We start from the raw sequence: 1,605 nt of genomic DNA, 5'->3' as shown, positions 1-1,605 counted from the left end.
TGAAAGCTTCAGTTTCTAATTGACTAACATAATCAACGACACCAGGAAAGCTAAAGGATGTTCAGATACACAGTCTAAAGTTCCTTTCCTTGCAAATAATACCATTCTAACTGTTGATCACATGAAAGGTGAAGGAACAGAAGCTAGGAGCGCGAGCTAGGAGCAACAATTATTTGAATTTAGCCTTTTACTTGGAAAAAGATGCTTGATTAAAAAATTCCAACGACCTTAAGTCAAGGTAAGCACTGAATTTCTCCGGAATATAAACCCAAACTTCAGCTAGCCATGCTAACAATGCTAATAGCTAATGTACGATGCTCCAAAGATGGTTTAAAGTTGTATTTTTCATTTTGTTTTGAAACTGGAAACTGACCTACGTAACAGCTGCTAAGACAGGACTGCTACAAATAACTATCATTCCTTTTTTTCCCCTCTTTCTTTTAATCTTATGGCTCGAAAAGAAGAATCAAAATTTGAAAAAACAACATAATTGGTGGTCAACACTCCCCAAATAATGCAGCAACCAAAGAAGATTCTTAATTTTTCTTAAATATTTCAATAATGTGATCTATTTTAATATAATTGTTATAATGATTCAATTTTATTCTCTTTAACGATGTTCTGTTGAGTCGTTGTCACTGCTTTATCATTTTTTCCCACGTAAAACACTGTATTTTCTTGCCAGTTAAATGTTCTCGCTTTGTTTTTTGAGCCAGCACCAACACACAACCTTCACTGTTGCTTGTTAATGCTAGCTCCAAACCACACACATACTTTCCCAGGGCAACAACGCAGAGAACATGCAATGATGAAATGATAAAAATACACAGGAGACTTGCTCGCGACAAGACGCACCTTCAGAACGTGACTGCAGCAGATGGCGAATGTTTCCAAGTCAGCCAGATGCTCCACAACTTCAGACGCCACAATGGCGTCAAACTGGGTCTCCGTCTGTTCCTCCTGCTTTGCCTCCCCGTCGCCTGAAAGCTCCTCCAGGGTGCAGGCCCGGTAGGACACCCGATCTCGAAGGTCTGGGTCGTGTGACGAATGCAGCTGGGCGATGCGGATGCTGTCTTCTACTGGATCTATACCCAACACAGTGGCTCCCAGACGACCCAGTGGCTGCAGGGAGAGAATATGAGATTCAATCATCTTTACGTCATTTGATTTTAAATAAATCTATATTTTCAGGAAAAAAAAAAAAAGATAAAAGCTACAGAGATTCTGTCTCCTCAGGATTTATCAACATTTTAAAAGCAGGCGAAGGAATATAGAGGTGCAACAGTTCAGGCAAATAATGGCTAAAACTATTCAACGTTAAAGTCGTACGGAGGCGGTTGTTCCAAATGTTGCATTTCCGAATTCTGCAGAGGGGTGCACGACTTTACACGAGTGAATAAAGTGAATGTGATTGGACGTTTATCAAGGGGGCGGGATTGTTGTGGCGGAAGGTTCGCAAGCAACTTTGTTTGTGGCCGATTTGTCGGAAGCATCTTGCTAACCAGTTAGCAACTTAGTGCTAGTAGGTTCCCAATGGGAAATTCCATTGGGACCAAGTAGCACTAAATTGGTGACTTAGAAACGACATTGTCAAGGAACGCTATG

The 1,605-nt window shown here is 40.8% G+C and overlaps 1 protein-coding gene across 1 annotated transcript in view; it reads right to left on the bottom strand.

Moving 5' to 3' along the window:
* LOC107104003 (ubiquinone biosynthesis O-methyltransferase, mitochondrial-like) overlaps positions 1-1,605 on the bottom strand; it is an 11,298-nt gene that overhangs the window by 2,584 nt on the left and 7,109 nt on the right. The window contains exon 4 of the mRNA XM_015403884.1: positions 856-1,122. Within this exon, the coding sequence (XP_015259370.1) occupies positions 856-1,122 (267 nt within the window). The remainder of the gene's footprint in view (positions 1-855; positions 1,123-1,605) is intronic.

This window comes from Cyprinodon variegatus, unplaced genomic scaffold (genome assembly GCF_000732505.1).
Source record: "Cyprinodon variegatus isolate N-32 unplaced genomic scaffold, C_variegatus-1.0 Scaffold1588, whole genome shotgun sequence".
Classification (NCBI taxonomy): Eukaryota; Metazoa; Chordata; class Actinopteri; order Cyprinodontiformes; family Cyprinodontidae; genus Cyprinodon; species Cyprinodon variegatus.
This window is presented reverse-complemented; position numbering and strand designations above follow the sequence as displayed.